The 24,666-nt window shown below is 46.4% G+C and overlaps 1 protein-coding gene across 6 annotated transcripts in view; it reads left to right on the plus strand.

Annotated features, from left to right (window-relative positions):
• LOC139048842 (BAI1-associated protein 3-like) overlaps window positions 1-24,666 on the plus strand; it is a 567,324-nt gene that overhangs the window by 520,402 nt on the left and 22,256 nt on the right. For all 6 annotated transcript variants that reach the window (XM_070523709.1, XM_070523713.1, XM_070523710.1 and 3 more), the window contains 8 exons: window positions 967-1,035; window positions 2,234-2,308; window positions 5,083-5,184; window positions 6,895-7,110; window positions 12,265-12,333; window positions 13,888-14,034; window positions 15,832-16,120; window positions 18,378-18,416. In XM_070523709.1, the coding sequence (XP_070379810.1) occupies window positions 967-1,035; window positions 2,234-2,308; window positions 5,083-5,184; window positions 6,895-7,110; window positions 12,265-12,333; window positions 13,888-14,034; window positions 15,832-16,120; window positions 18,378-18,416 (1,006 nt within the window). The remainder of the gene's footprint in view (window positions 1-966; window positions 1,036-2,233; window positions 2,309-5,082; window positions 5,185-6,894; window positions 7,111-12,264; window positions 12,334-13,887; window positions 14,035-15,831; window positions 16,121-18,377; window positions 18,417-24,666) is intronic.

Genomic DNA, 24,666 nt, shown 5'->3' on the forward strand with positions numbered 1-24,666 from the left:
GTCTGCATGTGTGCTGGTGTCACGTGTGTGTGTGTGCAGAGCTAGCGAAGTAAGATAGGTTCGGCCTTCTTCTTCACTGCAGAAGCACCGAAGAAGGCAGGCGCTCGAGAAGCTTGAAACAGTCGTTGAATTGTTCACTGTGGAGAAATACTTTTCGCTTGTATATTTTGCACACTTTCTTCTTATACTGCCAGTGTTGGTGTGCCAGTTGCACCGCCACTATCCCCACCATGGGCCTGCCCGATGATGCTCGCGGAGTCCGCGTTTTGTTTCGCATGGAGGTTGAAGAGCGAAAGAAAACAACTGTCCTCGAACCGAGACTAGCACGAACTTACAGAAAGGAAACCCATTGGAGATTCTTGCTTCTTTCGGGAGAATTACGATTTTCGTTTTGTAAAACTGTGATCACATCGTGGGTTTCAACAGAACTGGCTGATCCGGTACAGCAGTTTGTCTTTACGCCACTGCCACGCCGTATCGATTTTGCTGGAGCGTTCACAAATTTTTTTAAGCACAGTTGAGGGGTACGCGGGATACTACTTCAATGTAACATGCACGGTTATCTGCAACATTTTATCTAGAGAAGACATTGGTGGGTGCGCACTGGAATTTCATGCACGTAGTACGGCCAGATTGACTTACTGTGGGAAATAAGGTAGCTGTTCTTCGCCACGCTCGAGCACTGTAGCATGCGGTTTGTCCAGCGCACAACAATGCCGTACTGTTGTACCGTGTCATACTTTTGAACTTGCTTGAAGGCTTCGTCCACGCTTGCGCGCTGGCGTCTATTCGTTGTAGCGCGCGCGTCTGTGTGTACTTGTGCGCTTTTGTGTGCGTGTGTTCTGGATGACAGGCAGGGTGTACGTTGTGTCGAGTCTTGAACGACCGGCCACTGTGAACCTGGCGTTCGAGTAAACTTGGTCATTCATTTCGTGTAATTCTCGTTTCTCCCACTGGCCGGCTCAGATCAAGTGCATCGACTCCTACGTCCAGCATAGCACTTCGGCTGTCGATACAACCACATGCTTCAACCAAGTGAGTATCATGGATCATGGACGCACCGTACTTGTCTATTGGGCACTCCTTAGCACCATGTGACAGAAACAGCGCGCAAAATGCTACCGAGGGAGTTAATGAATTTAACGAAGGCGTGAAAATTGGCGAGCAACACCCAGTTTTAGTATCATTCGTGGATGACGCCGCATTTCTGCCGTCAAGGCAGGTGTTTGGGCCGCAAGTGGAGCAAGTATGAAACTCGTTTTTATCATACACCTCACGCATTAGCTGTCCAGTTAAATTTTAACCTATATCTGCGAAAACCTATTAGGCATTAATGGAATTTTGTGCTACTGTTACACGCTATCTTAGTTTCATGGTTTATCGCTGATTTGTGAGACTCAACATCCACGCAAGGTGCACCTTTAAAACTCGAAGGAAATTTTAGTTAAAGTAACTGGAATAGCTGAGTATTTCTATAGGCATACCCGTTTGGTGAAAACTTTGCTCTCTTCCAGGTGTATTTATTCCTTGTCGTAAATGCATGCTCCTATTGCTCAACACACGAACTTCTTGCTACCCGTCAGTCGTGAAGAATGTTTTACATTATCGGAAAATGTGCGGAAACTTGTTTGCGTGAAAAGGCGATCTCAGATTTTCTAATCGCATATACAGAGTGTTATTGTATGTTAACCATAAGTTGAATGCTAATGCTATACGATTTAAATTATTTACCATTATTGGATATCAAGAAAGACGCGGCTAAGCTGGTTTTCATTTCTGCATGCCAAAGTGCACTATTTATTTATTTATTTATTTATTTATTTATTTATTTATTTATAGTTTTTTTTGGCGTTGTGATCAAGGTACTGCTGCAACTGATAAGCACAGCAAAGATAAGCACAGATGACTGCAGCCTTCATTGCTATTCATTGTGCTGCATATAATGCAGTGCTGCTGTATTACGCGGTGATCGGGTTTACGTGCTCGCTCTCTCCCTACTTTTTTAATCTTTCCACTTTCTCCGTTCGCCAATGTTGCATTGTATCGAGGCGGATTTTCTGTTCTGGTTAACCCACCTGCCTTTATGCTTTCTTTCGTATGTCTCTCTTTTTTATCTTTTATGATATTTCCTTAGAGCCTTCAACAGTCACATCTGTGCACCCATTGTGCCTCATGAAGCTTACATTCAATTACGAGCCGGATTGCTCCAGTTGCTTCTTTTTCTTGTTTTCAGATCAAGCAGTTTTGGAGGCAGCTAGCATGGCCTGACCTTAAAGGATCTTACCCTTTCGTCTTCAAAATTCTCGAGGTGGGTCCCCATTCTAGCGAAGAAAATCGCATACACCGCTTCGATTACCTCCGTGAACATCGTCTAGTATCTTAGTATTGGTTACACAATAGAAATTTCGATGCTGTTTTCTACTAAACCTAACCACGGTTACCCTTAGGGGGAAAAGTTTGAATTGTTGTAGGGGCCAAATCATGTGTTATTTTCTTGCCGATATTTTGTGGCAAGTAAACATGAGGACAAGAGTACAGACGACACGGGAACATGTAACGTTAGAACACAGGTCACGAAGACAGACGGCAGGATAACAGACGGCGCGATAACAGACGACACGAAAGCATATAGCACGAGAACGACGTTAGAACATATGTCACGAAGACAGACGGCACGATAACAGACGACTTTATAACAGACGGCATGAGTACATTGAGTACGAGAACGACGTTAGAACATACGTCACGAAGACAGACGGCACGATAACAGACGACTTGATAACAGACGACACGGGAGCGTGGAGTACGAGAACAGACGGCAAGAGATGACGCAAGAACACACAGTACGAAAGCAAAACCTATGAAAAGTGCACGAAACAAAAGTTCATAGTGTTGTCAAACTCTCGAGTCAGATGTTTTGGTGCGGACCAGGCGGCCAGAATTAGTTCACAGTTTTTTTTTCAAGGTTTCCTTCATTGCAGGTGTAGTTTGAGCTCACTGTCGTGTGCACCTAGACTTTTTTTCAGCCCCGGCCACGGCGACTGCATTTCGATGGGGGCGAATTGCAAAAACACCCGTGTACTTATATATAGGCGCATGTCAAAAAAAAAAACCCGGGTGACTAAAATTAATCCGGAGACCTCCACTGCGGCTGGCCTCATAATCAGATGGCGGTTTTGACATGTAAAGCTCCATAATTTAGAAAACAAATTTACAGCTTTAGTTAGCCATTGAACAAAAATGTGCCGTTAAGAGTTCAAAAGTTCTACTGAGTAGGATAGTGTTTTTTTTTAACCTCTCGTTTCTGTAGCGCCTTAGAGCACTGATAGTATATTTAATAAGTATATACGCAAATAAACCAATGTCACCATTAGCTCCGAGTTTCCTCTTGCTCGATTCAAGCTTCTTCACGATATTGAATAATTCAGTGAATAAGTAAATATTTGATTCATTATTCCGTTTTAACGAAATAAGAGCTCCAGAATAGTTTTTACCGCCTGTGGTTCCCTAATGTGCAGCTAAATTATTTACGCGATCGTTCTTGCAAATCGGCCTCATCAATATGCAGCAGACGTCACGGAGAAAGGGCATTTGGGCGCAGTTTCTGTTTGCGCCGTATTTGGGAATTTTCATACTGCATTTTATTCACTGGGAGTTTCTCCCGTTTTTCCATTTATACAGAAATGGACAACATTGCTCCTTATTTTTCAGTTGTGTTGCTTGATACTTGAGGTGATTTTGCGACGTGTGTCATTTCTTAGTCAGCGCAAGTTGTGTTAGAGTAAATTCACCGTTCGGAGTGCATGCTTTAACTTGCAGGAAATTAGTATATGCCAGCCGATCTGCATAAATATGCACATTGGATTACATCGACAAATTGCCAGTGAGGCCGTTTGCTACAGAAGACACGCTGTGCTTGCGAAATGAGCACGATTTGTTAGTTGCAGGTTTAGAGGAAGCTTTAGCTCGGAAGCTCCTATCTAAATACACGGGAAAGGACAAATCGTTTTTCTCGCCAACCTGTGCACCAAATTTGATGAAGTTTGTTGCACTTAAAAGAAGAAGTTAAAAATCTTGTGACAGATGATAACGCATCTTGAATTTAGGCCGTCACATTATCAATAAAAATTGTAGAAATCGCAAATTTTCAGAACACGATAGAATCAAGTTTGCGATTTTGTAACTCAGCAATAAAAACGATACGACAATGCCGTAATTAGTACCGAATAGTACATCGAAAGCGGACAAGATTGCTATATCATGCATGGCTGTGAAGTAAGCCACTAATACGTGAGCAGAATTTTTGCAATACTCTTTTAAGCAGTGCAACAAAGTCAGGTTAGATATCAACTGACATACCAAATTTGGCCGCTTTGAATGCTCTAACGCATGCAGTTTACAGAACTGCGATATCTGTTCTTGGTGCAGAGCTACAAATTTTGTATAACTTCGTGTCTTGTTTCTTCGTGCTTAGCAATTTTTGAAAATTTCTTTTCAAACTTTCTTGATCTAAATCAAAATTCCGCTTCAACAGTCACTGAAATATGTCTTTCTCTCTCAAACGCAACAAATTCCATGAAAGTCGGCCCAGTGTTTACCTTAGAAATACATTCTTGTGTTCCACATGTACTTGAATAGGTGGCATCGTAGTTGGGCCGACGCAGAATTTTCGATACTCTTAATACTTTTGCCAATTTGGTAACCCAAGGTTTCTTTCAGGCAGCACACTCGCGTACACACACACACACACAAAAAGAGAAAGTGAGTACGGAAAGGGCACACATGAAGCTGCAGTGATCTGCAGGTGTCGAACGACTACAGTGCTAAGTGTGCCATTGTCTCTTGGTTTGCCCTTCGTACTCGTAAGCCACGCGTACCGATTCTTAGTAGAAGTATTCACTGCAATTTGTAGGAGCCCAACGGAAAGCCGTATTGCACTTGATGAAGTTTCAGAGAAAACGAAATAAACCCACACGAAGTGTACTTTATGTGATGGACGTGCCAGGTTGTGTTTTATTAGAGTTGCGCAACCTCATCCATAGGCCGGGGCAGTCCGAAAACCACTCTGTCACTTTATTTCAGGCTGTCTGTGACGGAGCCATGTTCTATGCCAACCTTTGCCACCAGAAGCTCCTCAACGCTGGCTACTATGACGAAGAAGGCCAATTCGACGTCTCTGAAGAGGTTTGTCCACTTAGAGTTCGCAATAGATAGCGAAGAGCGTGGTATGTCATCCATCCATGGTACTTACGCCATCCGTGTCTTTAAACATGGATGGCGTAAGATGAGTGTTGTAATACAATTGCCCTTCCCAGGTTTTGCGCTTCGTCACTGGAACGATGAGTTGCCACTCCCGTTAAAACTCATAACCCGGCTATTAGTCAGAGTTATGGATGTTAAAAGTGGAACGCAATCGAAATAAGTAATTTGTCGCATTGTAGCGGTTGGCATCGCTACAAGACGTCCTACCAGTGGCGCTCCGAGAAAAAGAAACATTCTTGCGTGCATGCAAGCCCCCAGTATATCGAACTTCGCCTTGCGAATATTTAGTGACATTCCATGCGGTAATTTATTTCTGCATATGTCGTTAGTTTCAATTTCTGTATTTATTTTGTACCTATTTTGATTTGGGCTTTGGCGATGCTCTCTCTTATTGCCCGCGTCACCGTACAGCAGGGCCTTGATAAGTTACATCAGTACGGTTAGTTGCAAGTCATCGTATGCTTTTGTCTAATGGATTAAAGAGGTACAGGCACATGTTTGATAATTTGAAAGCTTTAAAAAGTGGAAATTGGCCACCTTAGTGCTGAGTTATGATGATCCTGAGTAATTGCTGTTTTAAAAAGTTTTGAACATCGTTTTTAATTGATAAGGAATAACGAAAGAGACGCAACCTAATTCTTGACTACAGCAATCCTAAAAAATTTTTATCAGAAATTTCTTACTGCGCATGATAAGCTGTGATCGGAATCTCAAGCAGATTTTGCAAGACGGCGTAAAATTCTATCCTGCGAATTTCGTCCAGCCTGACTGAATTCACAGGATAAAAAATTACTCATTACAGTTCCCAAGCTATTGCACATTCGCCATTCCCAGCGGATAACTACACTTTCCCGTTGGGAACAATTTTTCACTGTTCATTTGCGCATAACTCCGGATGCCTCATATCTACTTCCACATTTGCAGTTCACGTGTGATTTGCCATCGCCGTTCTCGCTGACAGCTTCCTGCTTAACATGTTCTGTGCAACAACTGCGGTAGTCGGGCATAGTTCCCGCGTTTGATAGTGTGGTCAGAATCACAGTTTATCCAACTACGTCGTCTATAAAGCCTCGTATGCTTCCTTTGCAGCAGTATTGGGCAAAGTCACCATACGTCTGCTTGTCCTAAGTTGATCTAAGTTTGTCCTACACATGTCCCAACCTTGCTGGGCTTCCGCGCACTTCACTTCGCTATACGATTATTCCTTTATCCATACTGATTTGCTTACGAGGTATAAATGCTGAGGAGGAGGAGGAAAAGCTTTATTTGCTCTAATTGGTTAGAAATTAACGGTGGCAGATGCGGTCGGCCGTCTTCGCGGTCTTATTCCCCATCTGCGCAGGGTCGACGCCCCTAATTCCAGGGCACCACTGAGGGTGGCTACTCGGTGAGCGTGCCTCACTAGTCCATGCTGGACTTTCGGGTCGCTGCTGGTTAGCGCCCTCTCCCACTGCTCCGCGCTCGAGTCTGAGTGTAATTGCTGAACAACCTAAGCACACTTTGCTTTCGGGCCGACCAAGCTGTAATCGAACTACACAGAACGCTTATTTGGCCGCAACGAAACGCGTGTTAATTGTAGGCAGCAAGGACAACATGCATCATGGTCATCGTTCTCTCCCACTGCGTTTGCAGGTGTGCATCGTGATCAACAACATGGAGTACGTGCGACGGGCGCTCAAACCGCTCCACGCCGAGCTCGACCTGGAACCCATCATCGCGGCCATCGAGCAGGCCGAGGGAGACCGCGCCGCCGACAAGTGCCGCGCCGCGTTCCAGGCGTTGCTGCACAACGCGGACGAGGACGTCGTCCACAAGATCCTGACCATAATCGCGGGGCTCTCCGAGAAGGTGAGATGCCGAAAGTTAAAAAAATTAAATTATGAGGTTTTACGTGCCAAAACCACTTTCTGATTATGAGGCACGCCGTAGTGGAGGACTCCGGAAATTTCGACCACCTGGGGTTCTTTAACGTGCACCTAAATCTAAGCACACGGGTGTTTTCGCATATCGCCCCCATCGAAATGCGGCCGCCGTGGCCGGGATTCGATCCCGTGACCTCGTGCTCAGCAGCCCAACACCATAGCCACTGAGCAACCACGGCGGGTGAGATGCCGAAAGTCTTGAGGGAGGGACGCTGAGGGGGATAATGCTACGCCGTGCTGGATTGAAATGTTTATGCTTCTGCACTGACGAATTCGTCATTCTTTCGCGAGAACAGAGATCTGTAAGTGCGAAGATCACGATGATGGTGCTGGTGATTTATTAGCACCTATTTGAAATTGGGCAGTGGCAAGTAGTCGCCTGGACTGCTTGAACAACTCTGGTAAGCTTTACATGCTTATCAATCTAGCATTTAGGTACTCCAACACCTTAATCCTTTATCTCTACCTTAAAACATCTGTATTCACCTTGTGCAGTTACCTATCCCGGTAGCGGTCCTATCATTCTCTTCCCTGTCTTTTCTTCTGGCAATACTCAAAACGCGTGGGGCTTACATTGGCTGCTGACGGGTTATTGCGGCCATCCGCCTTGAATGCCAGTGGTTCTAGAAGGTGGAATTCGACTGTCGCGTGGTGAATACTTTCGCATTCCATTAAAATGCACTCACTTGTCGATGGGAAAAATCCGCATATCAAAAGTGGCTAATTGAAGTGAGATTTTACAGGCCACTGTGCTCCTTAGGTCACGTCAGCAGTAGCTGATTTTTTTTTTTTTGAGAGTGGCATGGATGAAGGTCACGGGGAGATTACGTCAGCTCGTCGCTTTTGGCGCGGGTGGCTGAACTTCAGGAGGTCCAGCGGGCCCTTCAGCATGAATTGTTTTGCGCGATGAAGTGCACACAGAAAACGATGTCGGCTTATTGACTAATAATCACTTGACGTAGCTCGATTTCATATTTTCTTTTAGTGTTGCTTTCAGAGAGTATGTACCTGAGATTACTAACTTGTAATTCTTTTTATGTGGTGAAATCATGGGTCGAAATTTTCAAAGCCTTTATGGCCCGATCACCGTTTGTATGAACGTATCACCGTTTTGCAGGAAGTATCTGACATCGATAAGAAAACAAAAAAGAAAGGTATTTTCAGAAATGTGGGTGTCAGCAATGTTACCGGCATGTTTTGTCGGCTTTTTGTCGCAGATAAAAATAAACGCCCCTGAAATTTCCCGAACCGCCATGCGTCGCATCGCGCTGAGGTTGTGTTTCTAGCAGTCCGTTTTTAAATACTGTTGCCTAATGCATATAAACGACCTTGAGTGGCATAAAAATGGTCTTTAAATAATGTGTGTCCGTTTTTCACGTGAGTGTAGTTTTTTTCTTGTCTGAAGAACCACCTGCTGCTTGCAGTGTCTTGACTTATTAGCATATCGTGAAAAAAAAAAAGCTGAAGAGCTATGTCAAGCGATTATTCGTCATGAAGCCGACATAGTTTTCTGTGTGCACTTCATAGCGTGAAACATTTGTGCTGAAGGGCTCGCTGGAGCTCCGGAAGTTCAGCCACGCGCGCCAAAATCAACGAGCTGGCGTAATCTCCCCGTGACCTTCCTCTACGCCACTCTCCAAAAAAACTTCGATTTTTTTTGCCAAGGAACTCCGGTGGGCAGTTTTCCTGAAATTTGCCTGAATTTGTTTGTTCAGATGCACGTCGCATAAAATTTTCATTTCAATGAAAAAATTATAGCAGGGAACGTTAACGACTACCAGATATATTACAATAGCCTAGATAATTGACTGGAATGCTTGCTTCTGTGAATAAGCTTCGTTGTGTTGCGCAGCAAGGTTTCTTGTGGACGATGTCGTCACAGTGTGACGACATTGCAGCTTCCAGCGGCTGCCACACAGAAGCATCGGATGCGGAAACGCGACCAGCACCATAGATGCTTTAATGCCAAGCATTTTTTGCTTACATACCACTCTCCTTGGTTCCTTGTGGCCTCCGTTTCAGTCTTCTTCAATAATAATAAAAAAAATGGCTGTGGCTTAGCTAAGGTTAAGCCCAGGATGCGAAGCATAGTAGCCTTTATTTTAGTTGTCGAACCACTGTTTAGCCTGGTGAACTGCTGTTGCTTGGCTATATTTGGTTCGGCTATAGACGAAGAAAGAACTCATGCGTTACTCTCCTTCGCCTTCAAGAGTGGAACGCGACAGCGTTCCCGTCGACTCGCCAAGGGGTGTAAGACAATGGGCTACGGCGCAGCGACTACGCGCCCCGCATTGGACACGGTGAGCGTCGAGCAATGCAGCGTTCGGCGCGGCAACGAAATGTGCGCCGCAAGCGACGAACGCCTGAGCCTTAGAAACAGCTCGTTTCTAAGGCAACACCGCATTCACTAGAGGCGCTTTTGTATCGCTTTTAAGCATCGTACTCGTGGCTCAGTGGTAGCGTCTCCGTCTCACACTCCGGAGACCCTGGTTCGATTCCCACCCAGCCCATCTTGCAAGAGTTGAGCCAACGCCACCTAGAAACAAGCGCAGCTGCTTATATACCGCCTCGACGCCGCGAGCGACGGCGCGAGTTGGAGCCCCGTTTCTCCTCTGTCGTGACGTCACGGTGTCACGTGGTATTGAAGGCGACACCGCCGCGCCTGAGGAGCTGGGTTGAGCTCTCGTAATATGCTTCGCATAAAAAAATATTCGTCCAGTCGTGGACTTTGAACCAAGGTCATGTATAGCACAATAGCGCGGATGCTCTCCGTGCCTGTTCTGGGATCTACGTTAATTTTTTCAGCGTGACGAGACCGTACCTAGCCTTACTGATACGTGACGGCAGCAAATTTTTATCTGCGTCACGGCGTTACAATGATGAGGTTGGCACCAGCTCCGGTGTTTCCAGTTCAACATTGCTGTCGTCAAATTAAAATAGCGGAATTGTTTCCCAACCTTGATATTAGCTAGATGTCGTCCTTTTACGTGCCAGAAAAGTGGGGCACGTCTACACAAATGCGACATGTTTGTCTGGACCTTTCTTAAGGGCTCCTCACTCGGTTACATGGAATTATCAGAATTTAGTATGTCGCATTCAGATATGTCACAAATGACCGACACCCATCAATTTTTTATCTGGTCTGAATGAATGGCTGTAAACTACTGTTCAATTATGCGCACACTACAGGCGCATTTCTATCGTCGCTGTTGGCGTCGTCGTGAGGTTTCGTATAAAGTCCAAGGGCGATGAAATTGTCGCCGTGCGCCGTATGCTGTATGTGCGAGTGAAAGCGCACGAGGGTGAGCGGGCCATCGGGGCTCAATCTGCACAGGCCGCTGTATCTTGAAAGGCATCTGCGACGGCGACGTAGCCTGCCGCGCGCTGCGTTTTCGCGGCTTAGTTCGCGTTGATGCGACAGGCAGCACGAACGTCAATTCGCTCGCTGCCGCTGCCGCTCTTCCTCACTCCAGCGTTTTTACAGCGAGCTTCCGCGGTCATCGAGTGAGATGTGTTCATATGCTTGCCTGTGCGCGCCTGACACCATGCTTGTTAATTTAGTTAGTGTGCCTAAGTTTACAAGTTTATACGGCCGATGAAACTACTATCCTTACTTCGTGTACCTGTCTACTAGTTTGCTATCGCAATCGATGCTTCGCCTTCCAGGCGGGACTGTGCCTTTTTTAATACATAACTATTTCTTCGAGATGAAACTTCGCATGACACGGGTCGGCTGAGAGAATATGGTATCGCAGATTGCTTGGTGCGCGACGACCACTTTTAGACGGTTGTCGGGAAGAAAGCGAAAATTAAAAATGAATAAATTCTTTGGTTTGACGTACCAAACTCTCGATCGAAAAATGAGGCACGACGTAGTAGAGAATTCCGAATTAGTTCCTACTAACTGCAGTTCTTTTAACTTGCGCTTAATCCACCATGCGCGAGCGTTTTTGGCATCGCCGAAATAACATCAATGTAGAAAAGGTCTACGGTCAGGATGCGACAAATCAAGGCGAGAACGCGAGTGTAGCGCCCTGTTTCTCTGCATTGCGTGAAACATTGAGTTGCCGAGAAAGACTGACTGACAAGGAAATTTATTCACCCGCAGGCACACTTACAACTGGGGTAGGAACGAAAAGCACAATATGAGGTACATCACAAAGACGCGTGATGTCTGGCGCGACTACTTGCGAAGGAACTTAAGAGAGGACGTCGTTATTTCGAGAACTCATTCCGAATCACAACCACGCAGGCCCTTCGCGTGGCGCAGGGGCGCTACTGAACTGATTGAATTCCTCAAAGTAAGATGCGCCAGAAAAATTGTAAAGTACAACCTAAACACAGCCTACAGACATGATAGCGTCGGATTGTTATTTGAATACGCCAGGAAACATAATTCTGTTACGCGGATACTCAAACATAAATCCACTTTCCAGCGTTTCTAACATTCATAGAGCGGCCCGCTCCGGTCGGTTCCTTGAGACAACGCCATCCAGATGGCGCTCGCCTCCGTAAATTCGCGGCCGACGCAGGAGGCCGCGTTTCTACCAGAAAGCTCACCCGCTCGCCTTCGTGCATATATCGTTCGCCGCCAGCGTTTCCCGGTAAACATTACGGTTACATAAGCTGCGGTCGCCGGGAAGCGTGAGAAGCAGTCAGGGATCTTTGAATGCAATCGCGTCCCACTCTTAAAGGCGAAGCTTAATCCTCCTCCGAACGTTTTTGTTTCATTTGCGAGTGAAATAAGATTTTCGTACCGTTTTGTTGCAATCAGCCTACCTATTTCTACTGTCTGCCAGCTTTCATATACCATCACGTTCTTGTGATCGAAAATAATTGTACACTTTCTCTAAGTGGTAGCACTCACCGTACCCCCTTAGCATTGTCAGAATTTCGAGTTCTTGTTTTTGTTTGCATCAGAGAAGATGGTATTGCTGTTGTTCTAATGTTGTCGAAGACTTGCGAATGCGTTCATGCACTCCGTGTTCGTTGGTACAGCTAACAATTTAATCGTACACTGCTTGTCCACCAGGGCTTTTCAGTAATATGTTACTTATCTTCATGTTGGTTCCTTCTACAGATGCGACCCGAGATCAAGAAGTTTCTCTTCCACCTGGCGTGGGCACCAGAACGTCTAGATGCTGACAGTGTAAGGCGCACGATTTTTATTCTCGCAATTGCTGCTTTCGCTCCCGTCATTGAATAAACAAAATATTTATGGTGAAAGTAGATACATAAATTCTGGAGATGACAAAACAGTTTGATGTGTTTTATCATATACTTTGTATTCGAATGCTTACACGGCACATCTGTACGATTTTGTACCCTGCAGGGCATAACTTTGCTGCCAACCAGAATCTTGATAATTTATACTTGCCTTCATTTTGTTTGACGCTGTGCCATCCGCCCTGTAACTTCTTACCGAGAACGCAACGCCGCTAAACTTTCTACGTATTCCTCATCACAGAAAGGCAGTTGATGCAGGGTGCTGGATACAGCGTTTAAAGATACGCGCAACATATCATGCTGATTATTGCTGCATGACATAATTGCAGCCTAAATAGCGCATATCCGTACAAGTAAAAAAAAACTTATTTGGATAATCATAACAGGACTCATGCTTCAAAATTAGACGTAATCTTTAATCTAATTATTAATTTTACAGTACTTTTGTCCTTTTAGGCAATGGGCGCGATTTCTTGCGTCCGTATACAGTAATTAAGTGTGCATGCTTGTACTAAAGCAGATACACTTACAACTCGATCTAACGAACCCGATTTTACGAAGTTCCCTTTCTAACGAACGAATTTCAGTTCCCCAGCAGGTACCCATGGTGTTCAGCGTTATCATCAACCCGAATTAACGAAACTAATTTGGCGAAACTTGATTTAGCGAAGTTCTTCCTGAAATGAATGATTAAAAAAGCGGCAGTTTCTTTGCAATTTTGACACAGACGGGGTTTTGCTTCTAGCGCGTGTGCTAAAGATATCGCGTTAAAACATCTGGATGTCCTAGTCACGGCCCTACCTTTATTTAGACGAGACTACACGCCGCGCCCATGCACCGGACTCAACACCGCCTCCTTATTTTGCTTTCGTTATTTCATAGCTTATGCGACGGATGGTCGGATTAGCGCGGAAATGCAATGCCGCGGTAGCTTTCGCGTGTCGCAACGTTACAATTTTATATTTAGAAGGACCGAAACATTCCTTTCTTGATTTTACAAACTTACCGATTTAACGTAATCGTTCGAGCGCGCTCATCACTTCGTTAAATCGAGTTTCAACTGTATAAAGATGCGCTTTTCTAGCGGAGGCTGTATTCGTCTTTTATTGTGTGTGTCTTTCGACCTCAATAGACGTTCCGGCTTTGCTCATCCCTACAGGAGCATTAACTGTTGTGCAGACTTAATCTTCGCGCCACGAATTGTTTACTTATTTTCACGAAGTAACGAGAAGGTTTTCTAGAATTGCGCACCATTACGGCGCCATGTTGACTACGAACGAATTGTTTAGTTCCACCCTGCCGCGCTTTGCATACGCAGAATAAGCTTAGAGCCGTGGCTTTACGTACGATTTTCGTCAGTCACGGGCTAAGCTGGAAAAGCCATCGAAGTGTTTGCGAACACACCACGAAGAAAGCAACGGAGAAATCGAGGCCCTAATTTACCGGGCTCCTCAACGGCGATCCGTTCCCGTCGCAGGCACTGGGTCCGTTAATAGACTACCTGGACAACAACCTACGGACGCTGTACGAGTCTCTGATGAAGGTGAACTTCTATCGGACCTTGGAAGCTGTCTGGAGGGTTGTATTGCAGGAACTGATGCTCACCGCCAGGAACAATCTCGGGGTAAGAACTCACCGTCAGTCTTTCGCGGCTCCCGTTTGAGAAAGTGGGGACGATAGTTGCCGACCGGTTTTTTTTTGTTGTTGTTGAAAGTGTAGAGTCTTAACCAATTGCACGATGGCGTGTTTCGCACCCGGCTGGTGGCTACCTCATTTGCATAGGAGCCGTTGTCATTGCAGAGCCAACGAGACTGCACGTGGACCTTGATTTGGCAGGCTAACGATGGGATTGGTAAACACTGCCGCCACCCTCTGTTAAAACGACGGAACCTGACGTCTCCGGAAACAATGGCCTGTGACGTCGTTGACGGGCGACCTGTAGCTCAAGGATGCGAAGACGATTAGCTCTTGAGGGACGGAGTGTTGGCTGTGAACCAATTATTGCGACACGCACATTCAGCGGGACATAATAACGATCATTTGACAGTGAGAGCTCTGGTTTGGCACATTCAGCGGGACATAACAATGAAGATGATTTGACAGTGAGAGCTCTCGTTTGTCGCGTTTATTCGTTTGTCGTGCCCCTTCTCGCTGTTATCAGTTAAGTTCAACAAACGCACCCAGTAGAAAATTTTACTGACAGATGAATGTATAATGACATGGTAACAACTAACAAGGCCGGTTGGGCATTTTCGCATGAGCAACACTGTAAAATTTCAGAAGTCACACGACATCATGAAGTTAAAAGAAACAAATTATAAAACTACATTATTTCACGCAGAGCACATCCGTTGCGAGGACTTGAACGTAGCGTAGCTAAGGAGGCAAACACCAGATAGATATGGCTAACGTCGTCCTCACTATATATTGAGCGGAGTTTTTTATTTAATGTAGTGTTAGCCTACTGCATGTGTTCTATTTCACCTTACCTTTTGTGCTATGTTCCATTTGGTTCCAAGTTGTAGGTGCCATTCTGGTGTCTTGCTCCATCTTTTCTTTTGTCCTTTAACTTAGTGTATTTGTACGAGCGAAGCTTCAGTTTGACTTGGCACTAACCCTTTAAGCGGCAAGGTGAGAAGGTCTCGGCCTAGAATATGTTTATTGCTTTATTTGTTCATTATCTAGCTTAAATACCAAATGAAATGGGAAAACGCTTCCTCTCAAATATTAAGCAATATCCAATTGGTCAAAATATTGTTGACGCCGGGGTAAAGGTAAATGTATAGGCTTGTTTTGACAAGGTGAATGCGTGCACTTGCGACGCACCTCTATGGAGGTGAAATAGCATGCTTAAACAAAGAAAACAATTGTCGCATTGATAAAATTATGACCATCACGTGGATTAAGAACAGACCGACGAAGCCTTCAGGTCCTTCCGCCAAAACATCTGCCGCAGCCCGCGGTCGACATTCTTGCGAATACCACTTTAGATGAGCTAGAACATAAATGAACGGAGAGCCACAGACTAACATTTGGATTTATCTAGCCTTCGCAGATGTTTTCGTTAAGTCAACTGTATTGTTGAGCTGCCCGGTAAATGATCACTATTTAGTGTGACTTACTTTTGTAAGTGCAATCTAGGTTGGAATGTGTTACTGATGTTTAGATTGGTGTGACCTTCTAACGGCTTTTATTCCATCTGAGATAGGATCAGAAGGCGCCCAGACATTAACGCGCCAACGTCTGCTAATCAAGATACGTTTTGTCGAAACGTGGCATCCCCACCGGTCTCTCGCATTTGTTTTTTTTTTATCTCGCGCTTCACGACACCGCTCGGGCAAGAAGTTGCGACCGGTCCTGATGCAGTAACCACGTCGAGCGCTTAGCGTTCGCTTATCGACCGGGACTGTACACCGCGCAGGAGCGCTTGGGGTTCTTCCAGCGGCTCTTCTCGTCTCTGGGTGTCCTGCTGGAGTTCTTCCACGCCGAGGACAAAGGACTGTCCCTGAAGTCGCTGCACAGCCTTCCGTACCAGGACCTGGACAGGCTGCTCAAGCTGCACAAGGCGGACACGGCCGACCTCATCGAGCTGTACTGCCTGCAGAGGCTCGAGGAGCAGAACCGGCAGATCCAGTCGGGCGCTTCCCCTTACGGCTGGCTCACGGTACGGCTCAGCTACAACGCCGCAGCCGAGTGCCTCTGTGTGGACGGTAAGAATGTCTATTTGTAGATATAGATATAGATATAGATATAGATACAGATATGTACGCTGTGGTAACGAAGAGAAAAACGAGGAAAAAGCGCGAGGACCGGCTTCGGGAAAGGGAGTGGAGTGGCAAGCGAGAGATAAACATGAAGTATTCGTTTGCTAAATCCGCTTGCTTGCTAAATCATGGTTAATGTCATCATCAGAAATCGTACTATCTTTCGGTGCGTGAGTTATAGGGGTCAGCCACGGGAACGTGTTTGATGCCGTCAGCGGTTACATACAGTGCAGTAAACGAATAACTTTTACTGTTTTCCTTTTCTTCCCTTTTTTTATCGAATATGTAACGCTTCAGAAGAATAGGTAATCGTTTCAGCACGCAATTATTGGCCAATCCCCCAGGGTGGGCATGCCCTCTGATAAAGTTTGCACCCCTTGGAGTGTATCTCTGCCAGACAACGATAATCGTCATCTGCCTTGATGCGTTTCCTTTCTTGAAAACGCCGCGCCCGATACTTTCCTGTTGGGAATGCTATGTCATGCTGATAACGCGCGTGCCGTTCGTTACTGGAAAGTACCGGGCTCGCAGCGTTAAAGAAAGGAAACGAATCAAGGCAGCTGACGATTATTGTTGTGTGGCAGATTTACACCCCAAAGGGTGCAAACATTTTTAGAGTGTGAGCCATAATATGAAGATGATGATCATCATCATCATTATACTACTACGACTACTGAAGATGGCTCATTGAACGGAACGTTCTATTTGGCGTAACCGCATAGTTGTGGAATTTTCGGGTGTTGTTGACGATATCCCGCCACGATACGCAGTGTTCCGTTTCATGAGCGACTCTCACTACAGAGGCAAACAACACTTCAGGTACGTCTCTTGTTTGTTTGTTTCCCTCCAAGAGTGGCTCCTACTATTATTCTCTTTCTTGTCTTTCATCTTTCTTTTCGTTAACGAAGTCGGTATTCCTGTTTTATTGCTCGTTAAAGTTATGTCGCTTGCTTTTCTTTCTTTTAGAGCGTCAGCAGGTAAACGCCAGTCCACGCTTTATTGCGTCTATATTCCGTTCTGTCCTGTTATTACCCGCCGTGGTTGCTCAGTGGCTATGGTGTTGGGCTGCTGAGCACGAGGTCGCGGGATCGAATCCCGGCCACGGCGGCCGCATTTCGATGGGGGCGAAATGCGAAAAACACCCGTGTGCTTAGATTTAGGTGCACGTTAAAGAACCTCAGGTGGTCAAAATTTCCGGAGTCCTCCACTACGGCGTGCCTCATAATCAGAAAGTGGTTTTGGCACGTAAAACCCCAAATATTATTATTATTATTGTCCTGTTATTCGATGTAAATGCGGAGGTGGTTTTAAAAAGTCGGTGCAAGTAGACGAATAGCTGCAGTTCGCTGAAAATTTGTAGATTCCTTGTAAAGCTTGTATGGACATCGTTTAACTCCAGGTGTGTGCCCGTTTTAGAAAATAAAAAAAACTGTGCGCTTCATATGCTCAATATTCATAATCCCATATGACTGTATAGAAAATTTTATGAACCGTCACATGCTACATTATAAACCTGTAGGACCATACCTCATTAGAGTATGGGGCACGTGAATCTTCTTTAAGGAACCTGTTCATTAACAATGTTTACAATGCCCGTTAGGACGTTAGTGTATGGAGGAGTAACACCATTTGAAATACCGAGAATGCATATACATAAAGAAACGCGGGTGGATTGCAGTTCATCAGACTTGTAAACTGAGCAACAACGAATAAGCAGTGATAATGCTTGCGTTATCTTAAATCGGAAACTTGCATAACACTCGAAAGGAACCTGGAAACTGAAAAAGTATATAGGCAATTTTAAAAGATTCCTTACGAATTCGAAAACTGAGATATCGATTTGAAACTGCATATAATGACTGTTCCCAGTGTGGCTAAAATCGGGAATGCCTCTGAGTATCCTAACGAGTGTCTTATCCCATAAACAACCTGTAGAATTAAGGCAGACAGATGCAATGAACCTTTGCAGAGGGGGTGTGCGCTGCGCAAGGAACTGACGCTCTTTGTTATGTGTACTCACTGCAAGTATTCTTGCTAAAGTTACTTTTTTTGCGCGTTTTGTGGAGATGGGTGACATAAACGGGGACCTCCAAGAGAAACTTCCTGTACCGATTAGTACGGAATCGGCGTTTCTCCATATTGTACAGCGAAATGTGCGCAGAAGGCGTGAGTAACTCTGTGCACACCGTATTATCATTCGCAGTCATGAACGCCCGGGACCTGCAGCCGCTGGACCCTAACGGTGAGCGACAAATGCCATCTCTCACTCAGTTTAAGCTGTTAACGAAGTGATTCAAGTGAATACGTTCGTGGTGTGATATGAACATTGTAACAGGGTTTTCATTTGGTACTATTTACAGCCGTCTCTTTATAAGTTTCACGCTTTGAAAGTGTGAAAACGAATCCGTATCACCGCTCGACTTCAAAATAAAAAAAAAAGGTGCTGGTATGATTGCACAATGTAATAAAGAGTCGCCTTGCACAGGCATCGCATTTTGCAGGGCTGCTTATTTCCAGGAAGAAGCGTAGCCGGCCGTTGAAGTTACAACGGTTGTTAACGATCGTACGAATGATGATGATATACTTCCTCACGCAGGGTTCTGTCGACACTTTGGAACGTCGGTGTGTCGATGTTTAATATTCAGAGTCATTTTCTCTCGGCTGCACAAAATTGGCCACGAAATTTTGCCGCTTTATGCAGAACATGCAGAAGAGCGAAAGAGGATTAAAGAGCATAAATGCGTCCAAACTTTGATCACGCTTTCCTTACACTCAGTGTTCCGGAGAGGTTCTAATGACATCCATCTGAAACCAATGTGCTGCGATAGCATATTTAACAGGGATAAGCGGGCTAGTTGGTGGTCGTTATTGGAACGCATCATGTAATCGCACAAAAACAAGGGACAAAGAAGGAACACACAGGACAGGCGCGGTAGCAACCTGTTGCGATTGCGAAATTACCGAAGTGACGAAGATAGCAAATGAGAGAAACAATCGCTTAATAAAATGTTTAAACTTCAAAGAAATGAAGTGCAGTCTTCATTTGTTTTTAGCTTTCGCTGATGGCACCTGTAATGAAGTGTAGGCAATCGGTTCGACACCCAAGTTTGGAACCCTTTCGCAGTGGACGGCTGCGGGTAAATTTTTGACAAGGTTGTGTTGTTTAACATGCTCCGAAACCTCATTACCCAACGTATTTCATAGCGCCCCCAGCGGATGGCAGTCAGCCTAGACGGAAAGAAACCTCGTCACTGTTGCTGGCCGGGCTGCATACCAGTCTTTTCACTTGGCCGAAAGTGTGCATTGCTGACCTCGATGCGCGAAATATTTGAACCAGTTGGACCATTCATATGAAGGTAAACAATCGTGCGAGAATAAACCTTGAGAGCGTTCAACTGCATTGTCCTCAATGGTGGGAGAAGTTAATGGGTGTGACACATCTACCCGATCACGCTTTGAATTGTGCCTTTTGTCACGTTTGCAGTAGTGACCAAGTAAATTATTTGAAAAAGAACAATAGAGTGTGGAAACCGAAGGGGAACCGTTTAAATGACTCCCCGCGAGAACAACCATATCACGCTCTTGGCGATTGTGTTTGTAAAAAAAAAAAAAGAGCACGCTAGTGCTATCCCGGCAGAGCCCCTGAAGCCGAGGCGTCTGAAGTATACTTCAGAACAAACACAGGCGCACATGAAACCGCGATGCCGGCAGCTGACAAACCTACTTGCGATCAATTCTCAAAATATCGGCGTTTCAGTTTTCGTCACGCGGTCTGCAGCCACACGCGTACACGTCCAAGAAAGCTCGTACGAGCCGAAATGCAAATCTTGTGGACGGGTGCTGCGGGCACGCCTTGCGGTTTTGTGCGGCTTCGAATGACCGCGACGAGATGGCTTATTCGGCTTCACTTGCGAGTAGGGATGCAACTGGCGAGCATCCGAAACATGCAAGAAGAAAGGAACTACTAGGGCGAAATGGCGCAACATTGTTGAAGCCAAGCGAGTTGGCCGAGCACGTGATTATCACGTCAGAGCGTGTGGTAGGGCTTAGTGCTTCATACTCTGGCAGGCCATTAAGTTTCCTACAATTACTAGAAGGAACTCTTGCTCGCTCTACGATTGTTCGGCCACTATGAGAATGACAGCTGGTGCATGGATTTGTCTGATCTTCGTGCTTGTGGCTTCGTTTATTACACTTTCTCTGCCTTCATTAGACTAAATTTGAAAGAAATCTATGCCCCATTTTTTAAATGGAGAAGGCAAAAAAATGACCATGCGAGCAGGCAATAATCGCTGCTCATAGCAGTCGTAGCGCTTCTCCATGCGTCCATGGCTTCATGGTTTCATTACCGGGCTTCTGTACTACACTCTAAGAACAGTTTACACCCTTTGGAGTGCCCCTTCTGCCACACAACGATAATCGTCATCTGCCTTGATGCGTTTCCTTTCTTTAACGCTGCGTGCCCGGTACTTTCCAGTAACGAACGGCGTATACGCGTTATCAGCATGATAGGATTTCCTGTCGGCAATGCTATCATGCTGATAACGCACGTGCCGTTCGTTACTGGAGAGTACCGGGTTCGCAGCGTTAAAGAAAGGAAGCGCATCAAGGCAGATGACGATTATCGTTGTGTGGCAGAAGGGGCACTCCAAAGGGTGTAAACTGTTCTTAGAGCGTAGAGGTTGCACGAGTGCAAATTGTGCTGTCTCATCAGTGCATTGATGTCCTTTATAACGCAGTGCATTCTCGAAATGGATCAGTTTGAAAAGTCGACTAACCGTTTAAAACCGAGGCCAAGCATTTAGGCATATATCCACGTGCTAACCATTGTTCCCATGATGGCTTAACCGTCCCTGCTTCTAGGTCTCGCAGGCACTAGAGCCCCAGTTCCCACTAGTAATTTTATGAAACTGTGCTGCAGGCAGAAGTAGTACGCATGTAATAAGAACTACCGGGAACCAAATATTCTCGGCTAATACGCTGACTCTCAGATGTCTCGCGTTGGGCCACGTGTTTGAGGAAAATACTGAAGGCGATGCCTTCACTCAGAGCTGTCTTGCCAAGGCTGACTGCACGAACTTAATGCACTCTCCTAGTTCATTTTCTTCCCCCATGATCTGAGCCGAGGAGGTTTGAAACGTCCTTGTGTTTGAGCAGTGTGGTGGCGCCTTCTGTCGAAGATCAATAAAAGGAGGCGGAATTCTCTTGCTGCCTCGGAGATTACCGGCGTGGTGCAATACCTTGGAGTGGTTTCGCAGTCAACCAATGTTCTACTCAGGCCTTGTAGGTGGCGCATGCAGTGTCACTCGCGTGGCATGAGTTATTGCGCCGAGTCTGGCCGTGCAATTAGGCAGCAGGCACTTTGCAGGCTAGCTGTGGACGTGCGAATGACTGCATTATGAATGAAGCGTTTCAGGCTATAGACTCATAACGCGAGCATCTGCATCAGAAGCGGTTGAGGCACGTTGCATGTGAACTGTGGCGGGCGGTAGGTTTGATGCTTGCTAACTGCTGCGATTTCGGTACTTGGTGAAAACGAAAGGGGCAGGGTGTCCTTACAGCAAACACGCATGTGAAAGTGGAGAATCAGATACCCAAGTGTCACGCGTAAGGTTAACGCCTGGTACGCTTGCTTGAGTGAGCGGAAGGAACACACGAACGCAAGGTGCAGCACACACAACATTCATTCAAAATGGACTCTTAAGAATAGGAAAACACGGTAACATTCGACTTATCGCACACGGCTTGCGTCCTCCCTTACTAAGCTCACCGCGCACACTACTGCGTTTACAAACGTCTGTGCGGCGATTGTCTATTCACTGTAGTAGGAGCGCTTACAGTACCGGTACTGTTCGACGCGAGTATCGGCGTCCCCCGGTCTGTGGTCTGTCGATGCGATCTGGTCGTCGTCCGTCGTTGTTAGTGTCCGGCGTCACCGATGTCCCAGCCGACGTGACGACGGCACGGTCCCTGAGGCGCTGTCGCGCTCCGGCAGAGCGGGGCTCGTGCCGGCTGGCGCTCCCGGTGCGCGCCGGCCCAGCTGGGTTCTCCGGACGGGATGGTGACTGGCTGTAGCCAGCCTCCGCGCGTCTACGTTCAGCGGCAGCAACGCTGACGTGTCCTAGCAGGTAGGTCCGGGCCAGCGGTGGTTCCAGGGACGTCGGACATCTGCTCGCCGAGGCTGGTACTCGGGCGGGACGTCGATGTGTCGCCTAAGATCTGGGGCAGGACCCAGACAGGCGATCTCCGGCCGTCTTGGAACGCTGCGCCCGGCCCCCACGTCCTTCTCTGCGCGCGCCCCTTCTCCAAGATGGCGACTCCACGCGCTCGCTCCACTCCTTCTTCCTCGTCCTCTTTCTTCGTTTACGCTTGTCACTCCTGACAATGGCCCCCTTGTTTTCTGAGTTTTCGCTCCGCGAAAACTTCCCTCACTGCTCGTCTCCTCTTGGGTTTATACGGACACTGCACTTCCACTTCATCACTTCTTCGTTCACACATCACTGCATTTCACTTCACTGCACTATACCACATATAACTACTCTTCGCCGTTTCTTCCTTCACACCTCACTGCACTACACCGCACTTCACTGCACCCACGCGCACATCACGTAAGCACGTATGTTTCTGCCGAGTCTTAACACTACATCAATGTCAACGCCAGCACCATTCACAAGGCATTGTCTTCCGCAAATGTTTGAGGAAAACTCCTCAGAAGCTCTAAACACTATATGCATGCGCCGCAAGCTGTTCCCCAGTATACGAACATATTCACACAGTAAACACGGAAACGAACATATTCAGCAAAGTCAGCGATGTCCTTCGTGTCACGTTCACTCACTTAATCCGCGTACTCCTGCCTACCGGTTGTTGTCTGACATCGACACAGCCAGACAGGACGCTGTGCACTAGTCCTGACTCTCGACGCCGGCGCCTCATCGCGGCATTGCCTCGAGCAGAATGATTTGGATGACACCAGGGGTTGGCGCGGGACCCAGACCTGCATGCCCTGGGCTTGTCAAAGTTGTCGGACACAGCGATGATGCGTCCATTGTTCTTCAATTCTTCAGCCCGTCTTTTCTCACATACGCTCGGCTTAGACATCATGCTTGTTATCTTCGCCTTCTGAGGGGTAAATTCTGTTGCTGGGATGTCTGCTTGGTATGGGCTTTCAGCAACCAACTCTGTGATGACCATTCCGGAGTCCTTTTGAAATGGTTGCTCAATAATAGGCGTAGTTCCTAGAGGTGTCTTTGATAGCAATCCTTTTGATGTGGTTCTCTGGCATATGTCGCAAGATCGCACAAACCGTTTAATGTCACTTTGCATACACGGCCAAAAGAATTGCTCTGATACTCGGCTGGTCGTCTTCCTTACTCCTTGATGGCCAGCCATTATAGTGTCGTGCGCCAGCTCGAGGACTGCTCTTCGTAAACTCACTGGCACTACTAGCTGTCGTGTTTCTCTTCCATCGTGAGTTCTGGCTATATGGTAAAGTAATTCTCCGACCTTCTCAAACTTATGTACGACCCGGCTCTTCTTATTCTGAATCCATTTCCCTAACATTTCAAAATAATGTCGTAACGTACTATCCGCTTCTTGCCTTTTCTTCATTTCTGTCGCGGTTATATCGATGCCGGTGCCTGAAGTCTTCTTTATACCGACATCTTTCCTATCCTGGTTGCTTGTGCTTTTCTCTACTGACAAAATGCTAGCTTCTCCGGTATATGGATCAGAGCTTCTTTCGTTATCTCTGCCCCCGGCTTTGGTGGATTCATGCTCCGTCCTACTTGTAATCTGGATATTGGGAAAACTCCAGAGGGGATCTGGATCATCCACTCTTCTGACTCCGGGCACATTCCCAAGAATGACGTCGTAAAGCGGTTCTTTGACGCACCGGGCTTCAATCCAACCGCAATAATAAGGTGTCAAAAGCAATACACGAGCCATAGGCATTCGCCTTACTGTACCATCCGCCAATCGAACTGGCGTTTCTGTCCCGGTGATATCTCTTTCCGGCACCATGGATTGTCTTACCAGAACAATGTTGGACCCAGTGTCTCTGAGTACAGACACTTTTCGTCCCTGCAGCATTCCCACTACTACTGGCATCGAGGTTTTCGGGTCTTCTGACCTCGGAGCCGTCGTGACAGCGCTTGCCTTGTCGCTGGCCTCCTTCTGTTCCATTTGCGTACTGTCAACACCAATGGTATTTTCGCTCGCAACAATGCAGGCAGTCTTATTTTCTGACTTAGCTCGGCAGGTTCGTATTGTATGTCCATGCCGTCCGCACCCCTCGCACTTCAACGTCGAACTGCGAGTGCGACCCAGGGGACAATTCATAGCCCGATGCCCTATCCTGTCACACATAAAACATTTGATTGTACTCCGAGTATTTTCTCTCTCATCTGGTATCTTCTTATCTTCCTTCCCCTTTCCTAAGTGCCTTTGGCCTTGGGCTTCTAAATAGCGGTCGGCGTGTTCAGATAGTTCCG

The sequence above is a fragment of the Dermacentor albipictus genome, chromosome 8, assembly GCF_038994185.2.
Source record: "Dermacentor albipictus isolate Rhodes 1998 colony chromosome 8, USDA_Dalb.pri_finalv2, whole genome shotgun sequence".
Classification (NCBI taxonomy): domain Eukaryota; kingdom Metazoa; phylum Arthropoda; class Arachnida; order Ixodida; family Ixodidae; genus Dermacentor; species Dermacentor albipictus.